The 18,399-nt window shown below is 40.3% G+C and overlaps 1 protein-coding gene across 2 annotated transcripts in view; it reads right to left on the bottom strand.

Annotated features, from left to right (window-relative positions):
• LOC126336530 (cohesin subunit SA-1) overlaps positions 1-18,399 on the bottom strand; it is a 141,204-nt gene that overhangs the window by 97,577 nt on the left and 25,228 nt on the right. For both annotated transcript variants that reach the window (XM_050000342.1, XM_050000330.1), the window contains exons 3-5: positions 12,716-12,993; positions 6,131-6,324; positions 5,800-5,973 (exon numbers count right to left, since the gene is read on the bottom strand). In XM_050000342.1, coding sequence (XP_049856299.1) covers positions 5,800-5,973; positions 6,131-6,324; positions 12,716-12,993 — 646 coding nt within the window. The remainder of the gene's footprint in view (positions 1-5,799; positions 5,974-6,130; positions 6,325-12,715; positions 12,994-18,399) is intronic.

Below are 18,399 nucleotides of genomic sequence, written 5' to 3'. Positions count from 1 at the left end.
TATCGTGACTCAGCATCTCCGCTATATGGTGAGTAGCAACTTCCCTTCTCTGCTATTGTTACATTCTGTCCTGGATTTTCCAGTTTGATTTTTGACTACTATCTCTGAATCACTTTTGTGAATTACGTATCGTGCATCACTTTATATTTTCTTCTCCCTAGATTCTTGTCATTTTAAAAGACAAATTATAATTTCTTAATCTCTCATGTGATATTCTTCTTCATTAAGATGTACCTGGAGATTCAACTATCATGTTGTAAAACTGATAATACAACCATAAAACAGCTCTTTGCAGTTTATTTTTCAAGAATGCATACCTTCAGTTGTTGAGGTCCATGTTATAAAGCTTGCTCTTCTCATCTAGTAAATCTGAAGTCTATAACTTTTGAACCCATATATTTCAGCAGTCATTAGACAAAAATCTAGGAATATAACTATAGAAGCTTCCTCATGAGATACACAACATTAGCACTTTTAGATCATTAAACTGTTTTATTCTTATACAGAATCTCTCCATCGACCATAAATCAATGTAATTCCCATCTCCCATATCCACTTCTTGTATTGCAAACTGCAGCTGTATACGGTCAACTACCCACAAGCATAAACAAATGCCAGCAATTGTCACTGTTTAAACTTCCAACAAAGCTGTACCATTCCATCTCTAAGATATTCTTGAAGATATACGGTACAAATATCTAACTCTGTCAGCTTTCATACGAACTTAGAATCACTACAGGAACCGTTCCATTCAAATAAGTTGACAGAAAGAATATGCTTGGAAGTTTGCTGTAGATGAATGAAACTAGTACCGAAAAGCAACATGAGACTAAACTACGCTACCGTACTATTTAGTAGGAAAACATGTCACCACTTATCTGGAAGAAGATTACGTGGAAGTGACAGTACATTTTGCTGAACAAAGCTAATGTCTTGATGTTTTGAAGAGATTTACTTTCAATCTGAAATCGTTAAAGATAATCGAAGGAGTAAAGGTTAACAACTTGACACAGTTGTGGCACTAAGCAGTTGACAGGCACACTAAAAATTACATAGTGGGTTGTAAGTCCTACTTCTTCCATTATTTGTACATCACTCAGGACTTTTCAGTAGCTGATTAACAGAGAAGTATGTATTGTTACAGGTCTGCACATGGCTGCAGTATGTAACATTCCTGGCTGATACTGGTGGGAGGGGGGAGGGGTTGTGAGAGGAGAATGATGTGTGAACATGGAGAGAAGAGAGGGAGGGAAGTGTGGCTGATGGACTAATGGCTGCACGCAAGTGTATGAGAGACGAATGTGCCCACTCGATACTTCAACCCCCCCCTCCCCCCCCCCTCAAAGAAATCTCTAGTTTTTCTAACTTATGGTAATGGGAACTGTCCTTACAAGCCCATTCTTCTATCCTGCAATCTTACTGGCCTTAAATTCCACTTGCCCACTTGCCCCTTTCCCCTCCCTGGCCTCTTGGCCCCACTTAACTCATTTTATAATCACTTTTCTCTCCACAATATCTCTTTTCCTTTCATGTATCCTCTTCCCACCTCATAATCAACTCCCACACTTTGTGTACCACACACAAATACCTCTTGCTTAAGCTCCCTGGTGTCCCACCACCACCACCTTTGTCTCATCTCATCCCCTGGCTGCCTCTACATCCTGCCCCCTCCTCCTCCACTTACTAGTTGCACAAAGCAGCCCCTCAACCCAATTGAGTTGTGCTGCAGCTCCACTGTAGTTTGCATGTGTGTGTTCCTTATCAATTAGCTTTGAAAGAGAATGTCGCCCAAAAGCTTAGCAATGTTTTCAGTCTTATTCATGTGCCTGACAACTGCTCAATGCCTCAACTGTATGGTAAGTTGTTACCTTTATCCCTTCCAATATTAATATTCATCTGATTCAGGATAAAAGAAAAGAACAAAGTGGATTACACAAAAGGAAAAAAAGTGTCTGGAAGAGAAAATGACCTGTCCCTTACAAGAGCAAGTAAGAGACAAGTGGTAAAGAAAATAATCTTCTACATTATCAAGACTACAATTATAAATAATGGAACCTTAATCATTCTTCCTTAAAGTAGATGGACGATACAATTAAAAAGTATACATTTCAGGACGGTGAAACTCAAGATAAAAATGTAAGTACATCAACAAAAAATGAGTAAAATCAGTAACACAATAAATGAGTACTACAGCAGTGTTAAAGGCAATAAGGTTTTACACTGTCAGTCTAGGACACCAAAGTGTACAAATGTACTTTTCTGTTTGTTCGATTGTTCATAAAATCCTTCAATTTGAAGTAAAGATATGTATTATAAGGCAATTTGAAATAACTCTTTAAATTTCACTTGTGTATTTTTTGTGGGTTGATGATTCCATTCTTCTGTACAATATATTAACAGCAGGTCTACTTATCAGTCAGGTGTTCCAAGTAATATATTAGTAGCTGTCACTCTGGACCCCTGCCAACAAATTACCTACACCTACTTCCAGCCTGGTTAAAATCTACATGCCAACCTTGTCTAATACCAGCATCTAAGAAGGACAACTGCAGTCAAGTCTGTATAAGAAGCTCCTTGACAGCTAACAGTGCTGTTGGCAGCTTTCAGATGTGTAGCACTGAAGGCTGCCGGCAAAAACAATAGTCACCTAGATAACTGACACCACTGATGAATTGCCCTGGAGATGATTACAAAATCGCTTCACCTGATTGGTTGAAGTAGGAAGCAAAGCTGATGCAGCCAGCCTACTCTGCACCTGGCAGGGATCATCTAACACCAGATCAATTATAAGCTGATTATCTTCTACTTGGAGATGACACATTATGGAGGTACTGAAGCATCTAAGAGTGCTGAGCATCAAAAAAAGGCTGTTCTGCTCAGCTGAACAAGTCAAATAATGGATGTGACACCAGTCTGTGAGGCACTACACAACTACCCAAGCTACACGAGTCATCAATGTGGCTATTTTCTTCAATCTGAGTATCATGAACTACTAAAATCTTCCAGACAGCAAACAACAACTGATACTAGAAAAGGAGATGAGAGGAAGATCATTCATGGACAATTCTAACCACAGACAAGTATTTCTTCTTGCTGGCAACTTATTGGAGTGCACAAAAGAATGTAAACCACGAGAGCAAGCCTTGCAAACAGGGAACAAGATGCAGAATATTGACACAAATTCAGCACAGTCTCCTCCATTCTACGCAGGTGTGCAATTTAGAGCCATGTCAATATGTCTTCATGTGGACAAAGGGTGAAATGCAAACCAATTATAAATTTATGTTTTGAAAAGAAGGTGTCAAAGACAATCACAAAAATGCACTTTCTATCATCTTTGACTTTACAATGGAATATAACAACTGTGTGGCCTTTTGTGAAAAATGAGACAGAAGATTCAGTGGGGAAGCACGATTTAGAAGCTAAGCCTAAAGATAAAGTTATAAATTTGAGAGCTGACAAAACTGATTATTCAAAGAACAGCCATAAAGCAATTTAAGTAATGTGTGGCAGTTAAAAGATGCCACTTATGCTGTAATTTTGGTTCACTTGTTGAATGCCTAGAAAAAAACCACATTCTTGGTTATCCAGCTAGGTGGCAATGTATTCTTTTTCTTCTGAAAGCATATGTTTGGAAACTGCTACTTTTATTGGATACAACTATATTCTGAATTAATTCTAAACTCTAAAATGCTGTTTCAGTAATCATTTGCTTGAAAGTACACTCCTGGAAATTGAAATAAGAACACTGTGAATTCATTGTCCCAGGAAGGGGAAACTTTATTGACACATTCCTGGGGTCAGATACATCACATGATCACACTGACAAAACCACAGGCACATAGACACAGGCAACAGAGCATGCACAATGTCGGCACTAGTACAGTGTATATCAACCTTTCGCAGCAATGCAGGCTGCTATTCTCCCATGGAGACGATCGTAGAGATGCTGGATGTAGTCCTGTGGAACGGCTTGCCATGTCATTTCCACCTGGCGCCTCAGTTGGACCAGCATTCGTGCTGGACGTGCAGACCGCATGAGACGACGCTTCATCCAGTCCCAAACATGCTCAATGGGGGACAGATCCGGAGATCTTGCTGGCCAGGGTAGTTGACTTACACCTTCTAGAGCACGTTGGATGGCACGGGATACATGCGGACGTGCATTGTCCTGTTGGAACAGCAAGTTCCCTTGCCGGTCTAGGAATGGTAGAACGATGGGTTCGATGACGGTTTGGATGTACCGTGCACTATTCAGTGTCCCCTCGACGATCACCAGAGGTGTACGGCCAGTGTAGGAGATCGCTCTCCACACCATGATGCCGGGTGTTGGCCCGGTGTGCCTCGGTCGTATGCAGTCCTGATTGTGGCGCTCACCTGCACGGCGCCAAACACGCATACGACCATCATTGGCACCAAGGCAGAAGCGACTCATCGCTGAAGACGATACGTCTCCATTCGTCCCTCCATTCACGCCTGTCGCGACACCACTGGGGGCGGGCTGCACGATGTTGGGGCGTGAGCGGAAGACGGCCTAATGGTGTGCGGGACCGTAGCCCAGCTTCATGGAGACAGTTGCGAATGGTCCTTGCCGATACCCCAGGAGCAACAGTGTCCCTAATTTGCTGGGAAGTGACAGTGCGGTCCCCTACGGCACTGCGTAGGATCCTACGGTCTTGGCGTGCATCCGTGCGTCGCTGCAGTCCGGTCCCAGGTCGACGGGCACGTGCACCTTCCGCCGACCACTGGCGAAAACATCGATGTACTGTGGAGACTTCACGCCCCACGTGTTGAGCAATTCGGCGGTACGTCCACCCGGCCTCCCGCATGCCCACTATACGCCCTCGCTCAAAGTCCGTCAACTGCACATACGGTTCACGTCCACGCTGTCGCGGCATGCTACCAGTGTTAAAGACTGTGATGGAGCTCCATATGCCACGGCAAACTGGCTGACACTGACGGCGGCGGTGCACAAATGCAGCGCAGCTAGCGCCATTCGACGGCCAACACCGCGGTTCCTGGTGTGTCCGCTGTGCCGTGCGTGTGATCATTGCTTGTACAGTCCTCTCGCAGTGTCCGGAGCAAGTATGGTGGGTCTGACACACCGGTGTCAATGTGTTCTTTTTTCCATTTCCAGGAGTGTATATCTAAAAATTTTATCTATTTTCCCCCTTTCCCTCAATAGTACAAACAAACTTAGAATCAGTATAAAAAAAAAGAAACAGTTAATTTGTTAGATGCTGTCATCACAGCTTTCTAGGTATGGAATATTTTGAACAGACACCTTCTCACCTTCCTCGAATAAAGTACAATTGTCATTTCAAATATAATTCATGCCAACGTAACACATATGAGTTAAAGTTATGGAAGCACTTCCTGAAATGTCAGCTATTATTGACCCTGGAATAGCATACTAGGTATAAAACATATACAGTATGAAATAAAACACAAAAAAGCTCATACTATCAACCACACAGCATAAGGCGGACGAATAGAAATACTATGAAAATTATCAGCAAATACAAAATAAATGAAAATCATTAAAAGCCTAATATTACAATAATTCTGTGAATAAATCATTCAGTAACAGTAATTACACAGGTAATATGACTAACATAACAAGCTTTAAATACACACCAAAAGATACGGGCAGATGAGCAATTAAGCAAGCATCATATTTTGCAATACTCTGCATCAGTACATTTAAGGAACAAACTTGCAAGTGAATGCATTAAAATGTACATTTATAAGTTGAACGGAATGACCTTAAGGAAGAATTACCGAAAACTGTAATCATACTTCATCAAACTCCTCTGTCATCTTTCTGATGATAGCAGCATGTTCCATTGAGGACTGCATGGAAGGTGTGATCTTTCCCTTACAACCAGAAGCGTTGATGAAGAATTGCATTAATGCAAGCAGGGCAGAATCACGATTGCTCTTGTAAGACTCGATCCAGTCATCCACAATCACCTATATCACAAAAAAATCTCATTTCCTACAATTACAAACCGAGTCACCTCAGCTATAAGTAGACTTTTTTATTTAGAAAAATGCCATGAGCCTTTGATAAATCACATAAGCATCATTAAAATCCACAAAAAAAAAAAAAATCTAACACATATGTCACCTGGAGTGATATCTTGCCCTGACGGACCACAAAATAGAGACATGTTTCATCTTCAGACAGCATTTCTGAAATGGGTTTGCGGCCAGGTCGACGTCTCCTAGGTTCTTCACTTGCAAGCACACGCTTTGGTGGTGGTGGAGGAGGAGCAACTGGTGTAGATGGAGTTATACCAGCAGCGGCAGCAGCTGCTGCAGCTACGGAACAAAAGATTACTGTATTATTAAGTATGGTGAAGATTGTACTAACAATACTGTTTCAGTAGGATACATAACAATCATGTACAAATGAATGGTTTCACAGCAATACATACTGACAAAATTTTCTCAAGCTTCCAGTAGACTCAAGTGGTTAAATGTCCACAAGCTTTTGTTCGAGTGCTTCTTGGCTACTGTGGTTGCTGCTGTCTTTATATAAGTGCACTGCCATCTGTGACATCACTTGTACTCACTCCAGTGCCATACGAGGTGTGTTCAGAAAGTAAGTGTACCGTTACCATAAGAGACTTTTTTTTAGGGCTGGCAATGCTAAGCGATAGAGAGGGATCTTCTGACTGTACTAAGCATTGAAGGGATGTGGTAGTACATAAATTCACATTGGAGTGTCCAGTTGTGAGAAATATGTCAGTAACAAAATCCCGCCAAGTGCGTAGAGACATGCTGTGATGAACTTCCTAGTCGTAGTAGAAATAACAGTGTACAGCAAAGATGTTATGAAGAGAATGAGTGTGTTTAAGTGATGTGGGGAATTCACTGGTGACAGAACAAATGTTCATTACAAACAGTTGAATGGAAGATTTTCCATTTTGATCAGTGAGTTGATGCAAAAAATAGGGGAAATCAAAATATCAGCAATTGACAGTGGATGAAATTTCTGCAATAGTTCCATAATTCTTTAGAGCTCTCACATATAAGACACTCACAGAAACACTACAATACTAGAAAATGTGGGCCAGATTGGTCCCATAGTTGCTGACAGAGCAGCACAAGAAAAATTGGGTCAACAGTTCTCTTGAGTTTTTTAAAATGTAACTTGAACTGGAAGGTAAGGATTTTCTGAGGTCCACTGTGACTGGAGTTAAAATGTGGGTGGCTCATTACATGATGGGGAGGGGGGATTCAAAACCACAATTTTAAGCAAAAAATCATGGCCTCAGTGGTTTGGACCAAAAATGCATCATTTTGGTTAAATTTCTGCCCGAAAGGGTACTCATGAAAGCACAATGATATTGTGACATCTTATAAAAAACTCAAAAGGAGCAAAGTAAACAGAGGGGAGTGTGCCTGCTGCACACCAACACCTGTCCTCACACAGCCACAACTATCAAGGCAATCTTAGACTTATTTGATTGGGATGCTTTGAAACAACCCTCCACCTCCCCCCCCCCCCAATATTTCCCCGTTTTAGCACCTTCAGGTCATCATTTTCTCCTCTCTTAATGCACACAGAAGTGGAATCAAATTTTCAAGGAACAGACAGGAGCAGAAAGAGTTTCATAAGTGTGGGAAGGAGAGTTCGAGGAGGGCATAAAGAAGGTTGTGCCATGGCTCACCACATTCACAGAACAGAATGGTAATTATGTGGAAAAAACGAGTATATCAACAATATCCTGTAATTATTTTTCGAAAACACTTTCTCTACAAAAATATAAAAGTCTACTACACTTACTTTCTGAACATGTCTCGTATATGGTAATGTTTTCATTGTGCAATCATCACTTTATCTTCAAACTTCCGATGGGCAGGTTCTAAACTGTGTTTGGCTCCAGGCCACCGTCTTTGTTGACACTTTTGTCAGAAAATTTTATCTCAATTGCTTCTTTCATATGCTCACCCATAAATAATTTGTCTATTTAATAACAGATGTCTCTAAGAAATGTAACTCGGTATTAATTTCCCAGAGCATGTTCTGTTACCAATGATTTTTCAGGATACTGTAGGTGGAAAGACACCTGAATTCTACATGGCACTGTTGAAGAGTAGGCATGGTCTACATCACATAAAACTATCCACACCCACTCATATTTTGTGTATACCCTGGTGTTGCAAGGCCAAGTGATTGAGATAAAAATTTCTTCAAGGCAGTGGCATGCAACAAAGTGCAGCTCAGTACCAGTCACTGGTTTGCAATGACAACATTACTGTAAATGACAATTGGGGGGGGGGGGGGGGGTGCAACTGCCGACAGCTCCTGGATACTTTATCACTAGCCACAACTGGAAGATAAAGAAAATTTTATCTCTAAGGAACAACTAAATAGTTATCACACACCTATACAACCAAATACAACTTACGGGTAACAACGACCAGTTTTCACTTTGCTCCCACTTTTTCAAAACAGTTACCTTTAACGTTACAGTTCCCCACTTTTTAATCAGACACTTATTTTATGAGACTGAACGCAAAAGTATACGTAAGTACACATTTATGTAAAACCAAGTAATATTACTGTTATGAAGAACTATGGTAAGCTAAACTAGTTTTGATTCCTTTTCCAAAAAATTCTTCACACCAGAAAAAATAATTACTTCATCACAACCTCCTCAAAATTAATCTTGGATACTGATAAATGCTATTCCTTGCAGGTATAGAAACTAATGTTGTTATCAATGTGACTCAAACTTCTATGCCTCATCCTATCATGTTACGTAAAATCCTTACTGAATAGTTCGTGTGTAATACACATTCTTGTATATTTATAATACTGTTAAAAATCACAGTATTTGAAATACAACACTGTAATCAAAGTCATCCACAATGATGCAATACACTTTCTACCACCTGAAATTCATCTGTGTTTACATGTGGGTAAAAAAAAACCAACACATTGTGTAACTTTAATTTGTCACACGGATAGTTTTGGCAGTGAAAATCATGCTAAACATCTTTAAAAAGTAGTAACATCTACGGAATAAATCCTGAATCTTTGAATTTGTAATGAAATACACACTCACTTAACCAAACAATTTCAGCCAATCCTTTGTTTTGACAAACCATTGAATGGCTAATTCTACTGTCAGGTTTTTCCTTCTTTTTTGATAGCTGTGTCACCTCTTTTCACAGTAGAAAGTTGGTAAAACTGGCCATTCTCACTAGGCATATGAGGCAATCCGCAGAACTCGCATACTTCATACATGGTCAGGTGATTGGGTGTCACTTGTGTCACATATCTGTACGTATGATTTCCGAACTCGTAAACACCCCTAGGTCCACTGTTTGCGATGTGAAAGTTAAGTGGAAACGTGAAGGGACACATACAGCACAAAAGCGTACAGGCCAACCTTGTCTGTTGACTGACAGACTGCCAACAGTTGAAGAGTGTCTAAGTGTAATACGCTCACATCTATCCAGACCATCACACATGAATTCCAAACTGCATCAGGATCCACTGCAAGTACTATGACAGTTAGGCGGGGGGTGAGAAAACTTGGATTTCATGGATGAGCGACTGCTCATAAGACACATCACACCGGTAAATGCCAAATGACGTCTCACTTGGTGTAAAAATTGTAAACATTGGACAATTGAACAGTGGAGGAATGTTATATGGAGTGACGAATCACGGTACACAATGTGGCGATCCAATGGCATGGTGTGGATATGGTGAATGCCCAGTGAACATAATCTGTCAGAGTTTGTACTGCCAACAGTAAAATTTGGAGGTAGTGGTGTTTTGGTGTGCTCGTATTTTTCGGAGGGGGATTGCACCCCTTGTTGTTATGTGTGGCACTATCACAGCACAGTCCTATACAGATGTTTTAAGCACCTTTTTGCTTCCCACTATTGAAGAGAAATTTGGCGATTGTGACTGCACCTCTTTCAACGCAACTGAGGACCTATTCATAACGCATGGCCTGTGGCAGAGTGGTTACATGGCAATAACATCCATGTAATGTACTAGCCTGCACAGAGTCCTGACATGAATCCTATAGAACACCTATGGGATGTTGTGGAACACCGACTTTGTGCCAGGCCTCACCGACCGACATTGATACCTCTCCTTAGTGCAGCACTCCGTGAAGAATGAGCTGCTATTCCCCAAGAAACCTTCCAGCACCTGATTGAACATATGTTGCGAGAATGGAAGCTGTCATCAAGGATAAGGGTGGGTCGTCACCATACTGCATTCCATAATTACCGATGGAGGGCGCCATGAACTTAAGTTATTTTCAGCCAGGTGTGTCACACTGTTCACTACATTTTCACCATCTAATGTTCCCTTTGTTAAATAATTTACTCCATCTGATTACTCATCTAATCAATTAGCAAACTCATTATCCTCTGTCATTCGGTGCAAGCTTCTTTTAAACACTGTTCATAGATTTCACAATGTCATATATATGTTTATAATTTATACAGTACAGCTCTAATTTCTACCCCCATTCATGGACACTGCTTCTGATTTATTTTTGAAGCATTTACAATTGTTACTTGAAAAAAATTGTCTCTAGCCACTAGTCAATGGCTGGCATTAGTCATTTGTGAAATTGGAGGGAAAAAAAAATCCCAATTTAGAATGAATATTTTAACAAAAGTGGCAAAAATTAAAGTTACTTGTTAAAAAATTTTGTGCACTCTTACTCTTAGAAAAGAACTGATATCTTTTATGTATTGCAAGAGCTGATATGGCACAATGGAATGACTTAACATGAAATTACTAAGTAAGATTTGAAATTTTGTAGAATATTAAGTCAGAATGACTGTTGATAAATAGCACACCAGTGCTTGTGAATTAAAAGCATAATATAAGCACTGCAAATCCCTCATTTAAGTGTCATGAACATTCTTTATTTTGGATTCAAAACCTGGCAAAAATGTCTTTGGTACACAGTTAACTGGGAGAAAAATCTCAGTGAAATTAAAGAAAATCTCTCTCTAGAATTACAAGTGGGAATTAGAGATAAATAGATAACTGAAAAAACTGTAAATAAATAAATAAAAACTAATGCTCAAGTAGAGAAAGAAAACCTAGTTTGGCCTGTTACTGAATTGTCCAATTTCGCAGATTAATTGTACATCAAGTTGAAAATGTTAGACATCTGTTTCATAGGAAATAAGCGTTAGAGAGGTCAATCAGCTCCCTTCAAACTCCTGTAGACTGGGAAAGTAACCACTGCAATAGAGAGATAAACAATTTTTTTCCTTACAAACCTACAGTGTGAAAGCAACAGAAAAACCAATCATCATTCTAATCATCAGTCTAAACAGAATAATAACAAAAAAGGCTATTGAATGATAACATGTAATACTGTTATGCATGTAGAAACAAAGACACTAACTGGCAACAAGAAGGTTTCATTATGCATCAGACATGTTTTAAGCGGAAAAAACTCCACAAAAAATAATGAAAAAATATAGTGAAACACTACTTCCTCATGCACAAAAACTAAGGTAAGTTAGAACAAAACAGCATGCGAAATGCACTACAGAATTCACAGATATTGGTTTAAATTAAATGTTAGATAGTGCTTGCCAACTACCAATCAAACTGTCACTTTCCAACCCAATGTAGGTCTCGGGCTACACTATATATTGGTCTGTCACCACATCTGAAATTCCAAAAAATAGTGTAGACACAAAAGAACTTCTGTCTGTGTACTGTTCTGTTCTCATTCTGCTTGTGCACATATGATTTCATACATGACATCACCAAACCATTATGCAATGAAACTAGTATTTGATGTTTTTTATGGTCCATTGAACCAGAAATATTTTACTACATTATAACAGGCATTTTTAAGGAATATGATGAAAAATGAAAGTTGGAGACAATGTCTGCAAAACAGAACAGAAAGAGCTTCAAAAAAGACATGAAGATAAAGATTTAACATCAAAATGAGACAGAAAATTAAAGGTACATGGAACAGAAGGAGCCTGCACCCCCCCCCCCCCCTAGTGTGTATCCAGTGCATTAGTCATAGTGCCCCTTACTATGTGAATGATTAGAAGTACCAGCTAAAAAACTGCAAGGTAGCAGCTGTACTCCAATAAGTGAAATGAGGAGTAAATCACTACTTTAACACAAATTTATGACTATTAGTTTTGAATACAGCATATAAATGGGAGAGACTGGAAGCCCTCTGTTGAACACTGCTTAAACGTGAACTAAGTCAGCTACTATACTTTGACCAGAATGACAGTGTGATTGATATACATGCAATGGGGTGGAGTTGTCAGTTTGCTCTTATCTGTACATCAACCATAGCGGCAGCTGTGCAGTTCTTTACTGAACTTCTTTCTATGTTTCCTCTCAACCTGCAGCACTGTTTTGGCCTTTTCTGCTCACTTTTGCTATTAGTTGCAGACATTCTTTAAACAGAATAAAGTACATGAGGTAGCATAACCACAAATATTACTTTAATGGCCACAAGTGTTGTCCGCTGAGCACTATAATAGCATTGAATGAGACACATGGTGTGACCAAGCTGACTTCTGGTTTGTTATTGGTAAGGTTGCTATTTTGAAAACAATCAGCTATCAATTATTTTGTTATCTGATTCAGTCAGACATTCTACACACTGGGACCAGTCAACACAACAACAGTACCATCTGCAAAAATGTAATGAGACTTAATGAGACTGAGACCTACCATTTGCACTACGTGCTCGTGAACGAGTAACACGGATTCTCATGTTAAGTGGAGTAGCTGGCTGCTCGTACTGCTGATCAAAACTAGGCTCTGACTGCTGCTGTTGTGGCTGAGTGACCTCATACTGTGTTTGTTGCTGCGCAGATGGTGAGTAGAGTTGTTGTTGTTGTTGTTGTTGTTGCTGCTGCTGCTGCTGCTGTTGTTGTTGTTGTTGCTGCTGATGATACATCCCTGATGGCTCACCTGCATACTGGTCATTGCCTGAGTAGACTTCACCTCTGAAAAATCATGAAAAGCATTACAATTTTATGAGATTAGCAAACAAATTGACTGCTAAAGTAGTCTAATCTTGCAAAACAAATACAGTGAGATGAGAAAGAAATGCTGTGACTGTTTAAAAATATAATTTATTAATAGGCAATACTTTTACAAATTCCTTACCGACTGCACATACTGCAGCTGAGCTCTTCCTTTGAGCTCCTCTAGCATCACATGCAGTGGTGTAATGAATGTCAACAGTCACAGAGGTGTCTTCTTCCATTTCATGCGAGAATAATAAATTTTGGTTGCAAAGGGAGCGACATACTAGTAAATTTTTATGAGGGGGCTGTCTCTCTTCTTTTGGTCAGTTTTAGTGGTGTATTGATTTTGGAGAGCGACAGAAGCCAGAAAATATCCTCGTGCACCATCTCCTCTGTTCAGTTTAAAGGTCTAAATCTTCAGTAACCAATATTTTCTAACTAGATATTTTATTGTAATAATATAAAATGCAGGACACTGTCACTCTGCTTATCGTCTATTGTGATACAGAAAATACATCCTCTACAGTAATTTATTTTTGCTTCAGGCATTCTAGAAAGTGAAATCCGATGAACATATGAACAAAGACTTGAAAAAAATCAGGACTGCAATGTAAACTTAAAAGTTTATTAAGAAATTTATCCATCACCTATTAAGGACAATATAAAAAGAAATTCAGTTTACTAAATACAAATTTTCAGAAAGAACTGAAAAAAGTCAACAACACAAAATCAGAAAGCCAGCTGGATGATATGTATGGAAGTATCATGTGGTACTTTCAAGGGAGTTCCTCACTGTCCACAGTTGCTGAGGAAATTGAAGAACATAGCATCAAGATAGTAAGCAGATGTGTTTATTTTACTTTTATCAGTTCTCAGAATTGACAAATGATATCAGGTAAGCTGTCCAGTGAGCATACATGTTTATTTTTATCATGACTGTTTTCTGTATATACACAAGATCATATTAGCTTCCAATCAGCTTAACTGTTCTATTCAGTGTGCTACAGTAGTTACAGCTTGAAGACATACATTGTCAACAGCGTGTGTACATCATTAATTGTACAGTTAACATGTTTAATCTGTAATTAGTAACTGCTGTGATTTACTAAACTGTTATGTCACACAATTCCATTCTGTGGCAGTCATAGGCAGCTGAAATGCGTTGGGTCTAGGAACTGCTAAATAACTAGATAATATGTTGTATATTTTTAATTAGCTCTTTTTTTCAGGACTCTGAAATTTCTGAAATGGAGGTACCACTGGAAACACTTCTAATAAAATAATGTAGGAAGGCAGCACAGGCTGCCAGAGATGATTTACTGGAACTTGCATACAAACTACACCAGGAACTAGCGTCTGAGGACCACAATGGCATAAAATGCACCTGTGAATGCCAGAAAATTGACAATGCAGCAAATGCCGGCAAAGAAATGGTTAATTGGCAGATCATGCAGAGATTCCATGGTTTAAGAACATCTTCAACAAGTACGTCTCCAGTAACAAATTTGTCAAGCTCTGAGTACTTCAAGCAGTTTGCGCATTGTATGACAGGGAGTTACCCCTTACTTTGCAAATTCATTATTCGACTCTTCCCACAAAATCCACTTTTCTGATGCACATTGAAGAGTCAAAAAAACTGGTACGCCTGCCTAATATCGTGTAGGGACCTCACGAGCATGCGAAAGTACAACACGATGTGGCATGGATTCAACTAACACCTAAAGTAGTGCCGGAGAGAACTGATACCATGAAACCTGCAGGGCTATCCATAAATCCGTAGGAGTACAAGGGGGTGGGGGGGGGTCTCTTCTGAACAACACATTGCAAGGCATCTCAGATAATGTAATGTATTACACTGGGGACCTAGAAATGACAGAGGGGCTTTTGTCCCGCTGTAGCCCTCAGTAGTTCACAACCCCACTCAGCAGTCCACCCACCCCACTGCTGCCCAACACCGAACCCAGGGTTATTGTGGGTTCGGCCCCAAGTGGACCCCCCCCCTGGGAACATCTCGTGCAGCCAATTGTAACCCCAAATGTTTGCATGGTAGAGTAATTATGGTGTATGAGCACATGAAAATGGTGTTTATGCAGAAATCGCCAACACAGCATAACTGAGACGAAATACGGGGAACCAGCCTGCATTCGCCAAGATAGATGGAAAACAGCCTTAAAAACCATCCACAGGCTGTCCGGCAATCCAGACCTTGACACTGATCTGGCTGGCAGATTTGTGCCGGGGACTGGCACACCTTCCAGCTCAGGAAGCAGCCTGTTAGACCGCACAGCTAGCCTGGCAGGGTTATCCCAGGTATGCTCAATAAAGTTTATGTCTGCAGAGTTTGGTGGCCAGTGGAAGTGTTTTAACTCAGAACATTGTTCCTGGAGCGACTCTGTAGCAATTCTGGACACATGGAGTATCACATTGACCTGCTGGAACTGCCCAAGTCCATCGGAATGTACAATGGACATGAACGGATGCAGATCATCAGTACATGTCTCCTGTCAGGCTTATCTAGATGTATCAGGGGTCCCATTTCACTCCAAATACATACACCCCACAACATTACAGAGCCTCTGACAGCTTGAACAGTCTCTTGTTGATATGCAGGGTCCATAGATTCATGTTGTTGTCTCAATACCTGCACATCCATCCACTCGATATAATTTGAAATGAGACTCGTCCAACCAAGCAACATGTTCCCAGTCATGAACAGTCCAATGTCAGTGTTGATGGGCCCAGGCGAAGCGATAGACTTTGTGTCAATATTGATGTTGTTTCGTTGAACAGTTCGCACACTGACACTTGATGTTCCAGCATTCTGCAACAATTTGCGAAAGGGTTGAACTTCTGTCATTTTAAACAATCTCTTCAGTTATTAGAATGAGATTTTCACTCTGCAGCGGAGTGTGCGCTGATATGAAACTTCCTGGCAGATTAAAACTGTGTGCCCGACCGAGACTCGAACTCGGGACCTTTGCCTTTCGCGGGCAAGTGCTCTACCAACTGAGCTACCGAAGCACGACTCACGCCCGGTACTCACAGCAGGTAGAGCACTTGCCCGCGAAAGGCAAAGGTCCCGAGTTCGAGTCTCGGTCGGGCACACAGTTTTAATCTGCCAGGAAGTTTCTCTTCAGTTATTGTTAGCTCCGTTCTTGCAGGATCTTTTTCTGGCCGCAGCGATGTCATAAATTTGATGTTTCACCAGATTCACGGTACGCTTGTCAAATGGTCATACAGGAAAATACCCATTTCATTGCTTCCTCGGAGATGTTGGGTCCCATCGCTCGTGTGCCGACTGTAACACCATGTTCAAACTCACTTAAATGTTGATAACCTGCCATTGTAGCAGCAGTCATCCAACAACTCCACCAGATACTTGTTGGCGACCACAGCACCGTATTCTGCCTGTTCACAAATCTCTATATTTGAATATGTATGCCTATACCAACTTCTTTGGCACTTCAGTGTAGTTTACCTTTCCCCTGGGGTAGACAACGTTGCTACTGTGTTCACTTCATTTACTTCGATGTATTTTTGCAAGCAGGTGCAAACAGCTTCAATGTATCGTTACAGTAAAATTGCTAGCAGTGAGTGCAGTGAATGATCAGAATGTGAGGTAATGTAGTGTAATGGATAATCTTTCCACAGGTTGATTGCTGCCCCTATCACAGTATCTTTTCTTTGTACATAGCATGTAACAAGGTTCACTAATTTGTTGAAAAACTCCTTGTTCACCCTTAAAAATTTCCAATAATTGTCCAGCTCTGTTGCAAGTTCTTTTAGCATGTTACTAAGGCCTGTGTAGAATGCCTTCATAGCCACTTTTATGCCCACTGTCACTTCCTTATTTTTCTTTTTGCAGTATGTGAAGACAGCACCTACATGTTGTAGAATGCCAATTAGTCCTCACTGAATTGTACAGGCATAGATATTAAGCAATAATATTGTACCATTCTTGGCCTCACCATTTCACGCAATATAATGACAATACTATTGTACAATAAGTATTCAACATGTGAGCCACCCATAAGTTATTCAGTTTCACCACTGCCTCAAGGTCCAATACTTTCAGAGTTAACTTCAATTAGTAACGGATATGCTGTTATATTGCAGTAACAGATTTTAACTGATGCCTTGGACCCCACCTGGTCAATTCACAACCAAATTGTCACCTTTCAACCTACCCTGGACATTTAGGTTTGCTACAGTCAAACTATCACATCTTTCATGATCATATTCGTTGGTTTAGCAAACTAACCAAAAACAATACTGAAGCAAAAAAAATATTTTCTTTGGAAACTTTTTTATCACTTGTTTTCTCACTTTTTTTTATATTGGTTATTTGAGTCAGTTTTGGTTTGTTGTGATGTGGACTTCTTTTTGGATAGCGTAAGTGAAAGTTAGGATACTGGATTTAACAATTTGTGTGTGTTGACTTTTGGTACTGGAGACATCATTTTAGATGTAAAAAGTTTCACGTAAAATCAGTAGATATGGTTTTGGAACTGTGTGTGTTTTCTCTTTGCTGTACTGGGTTTTTATGTTGTAGAAGGGTCACTGGCATTAGAGTCTTCATTTTGAACTATATAGGTCACGAAGAATTTGCCCGGTTTCATTTCTTGCATTTTTTGGTTGTGCTGAATGTTGAGAATTTCATGTGCTTGATTTTTGGGTTAATATTCATTTTGGAAAGGTGGTATTATCATTAGAGTTGCACGTCCAGGTTGTCCTTGCTCAAAACCACCAACTTCTTGTTGTTGTCCTATTATTTTCAATCTATTGCTGAAATTTAACATTTTGCATGTTATTTATGTTTGTTCAAGAGTGTAGTACGTGCCATCATGCTTGTCATCTTTTGTACGCTTGAAACTGGGATTTCCACAGCTTTCAGTTTTACTCAAATTTTTGGTTTATGGTTAGCTGGTTTGTGGGAGGTTGAAGGGACCAGACTACAAAAGCCATTGGTTCCCTTTCTCCATGATCACGCAAACCCACAAGGAATAAAAACAAGCAACGGATGTAACAAGGGACAACACAGAACCAAGAGACACACTAAAAACCCCAATCAAAAACCGTACGCCAAAGGCCAGATGCAATACACAAGACGGAAGACAGACAAACCCTCAGATTGAGCGATAAAAGCCCCCTGCTCAAATAAAACTCTAAACTAAGCCTGAAATTACAGCATCATCCTTTAAAAGAGCACGGAGCATGTCAGGCAGTGCCGACCTCTGTCTGAGCACAGTTAGAAGAGGACAGTCCAACAAGATGTGGACCACTGTCAACGCTGACCCGCAGCGACATTGAGGTGAGTTCTCAGGGCGCAATAAATGACAGTGCATCAGCCAGGTGTGGCCAATGCGTAGCCAGCAGAGAACA

The sequence above is a fragment of the Schistocerca gregaria genome, chromosome 1, assembly GCF_023897955.1.
Source record: "Schistocerca gregaria isolate iqSchGreg1 chromosome 1, iqSchGreg1.2, whole genome shotgun sequence".
Lineage (NCBI taxonomy): Eukaryota > Metazoa > Arthropoda > Insecta > Orthoptera > Acrididae > Schistocerca > Schistocerca gregaria.
Note: the sequence above shows the minus strand (reverse complement) of the source record. Positions and strands in the feature narration are given on the sequence as shown.